The sequence below is a fragment of the Apteryx rowi genome, unplaced genomic scaffold, assembly GCF_003343035.1.
Source record: "Apteryx rowi isolate R43461 unplaced genomic scaffold, aptRow1 scaffold_2265, whole genome shotgun sequence".
Lineage (NCBI taxonomy): Eukaryota > Metazoa > Chordata > Aves > Apterygiformes > Apterygidae > Apteryx > Apteryx rowi.
Genome location: NW_020448603.1, coordinates 5,456 through 6,520, shown reverse-complemented (window position 1 = coordinate 6,520; position 1,065 = coordinate 5,456). Strand labels below are relative to the sequence as shown.

The window sequence follows — 1,065 nt, the reverse complement described above, 5'->3', positions numbered from 1 at the left end:
CGGCGCAGCCATCCGGCCTCACCTATTCTCTCGGGCTCGTCGGAGGTGGTGCCGGCGATGCCGCTGCTCTCCAGGCCGAAGGCCGGGTCGGCTTTGCCYGTCACCTTGGCCGCCTCCTCCACCTTGCGCACGTGAGCCTCCACCAGGGCCGTGGGCACCTCCTCCTTCATCTTGGAGAACTCCTCTGCCGGACCAGAGCCGCCACGGGGAGAGGCCGTGAGCCGCAGCGGGCAAAGCCGCCCCAGCCCCGGGAGCGGGGGCACGGCCGCGCGCGCGCGCCGGGATGCGGCTGCATTACCCAGCGCCGACTTGGCAGCCGCCGAGGCCACGCGGGGGTCCACGACGGAGGCCAGGAAGGCCACGGTGCTCATGACGGGGTTGCCCGACTGGCTGAAGGGGATGGGCTGGTAGGCGAGGGGCCCGAGCGAGGCCTCCGAGTCCTCCAGGTAGGGATCCTCGATGGGCAGCCGCAGGAAGTGCAGGATGCACTCGTCCTGCGTGCGGCTGCCCACGTGCTCCGACACCTTGTTCCAGTCGTCCTTGTACATCTCCAGGGCCTGCGGGGGCGGGCGGTGAGCGGCGGCACGGGCGGCTGGGGGGCTCCGGCCCCTCTCCCAGCGCGGCACCCGTGGCATTCCCCGGCTCACCTCCAGCAGCAGCAGCGTCTCCTGCTCCGTCCATTCCCGCGTGGCGCTGGCTGCAGCCTTGCTCTGCGAGCGGGGTGGGGGGGAGAGTGCGTGAGCGCGGGACCGCGGCCGGCAGAGGCAGGGGCGGCGCGGGACCCACCTTGGAGGGGACGTTCTTCTTGGTGTACATGTCCGTGCGGAGGCCGAAGTTCTGCATGTCCGCCGGCTTCTCCTTGCTCTTGTCGGGGAAGTTCAGCATCTGCTGGGAGGCCGAGGTCTGCTGTCGAGGGAGGGAGAGGCAAAGCTGGGAGCGCGGCGGGGCAGCGGCCGCCGGGGGGCACGGCCCCCGCTCCGCTCGGCGCACGCTTCTCGCCGCCCTCCGGACGAAGCCCTGCGGTCGGACGAAGCCCTGCAGCGCGCCGGCCCCATCCCTCCCCGG

At 72.5% G+C, this 1,065-nt stretch overlaps 1 protein-coding gene across 1 annotated transcript in view; it reads right to left on the bottom strand.

Moving 5' to 3' along the window:
• Positions 1 to 6: 6 nt before the first annotated feature.
• The window catches only part of LOC112965902 (SWI/SNF complex subunit SMARCC2-like), a gene marked incomplete at both ends in the record, with an annotated part of 5,349 nt that continues 4,290 nt past the window's right edge, over positions 7 to 1,065 (bottom strand). The window contains 4 exons of the mRNA XM_026065401.1: positions 7 to 184; positions 299 to 557; positions 648 to 710; positions 787 to 1,060. Of these exons, the coding sequence (XP_025921186.1) occupies positions 7 to 184; positions 299 to 557; positions 648 to 710; positions 787 to 1,060 (774 nt within the window). The remainder of the gene's footprint in view (positions 185 to 298; positions 558 to 647; positions 711 to 786; positions 1,061 to 1,065) is intronic.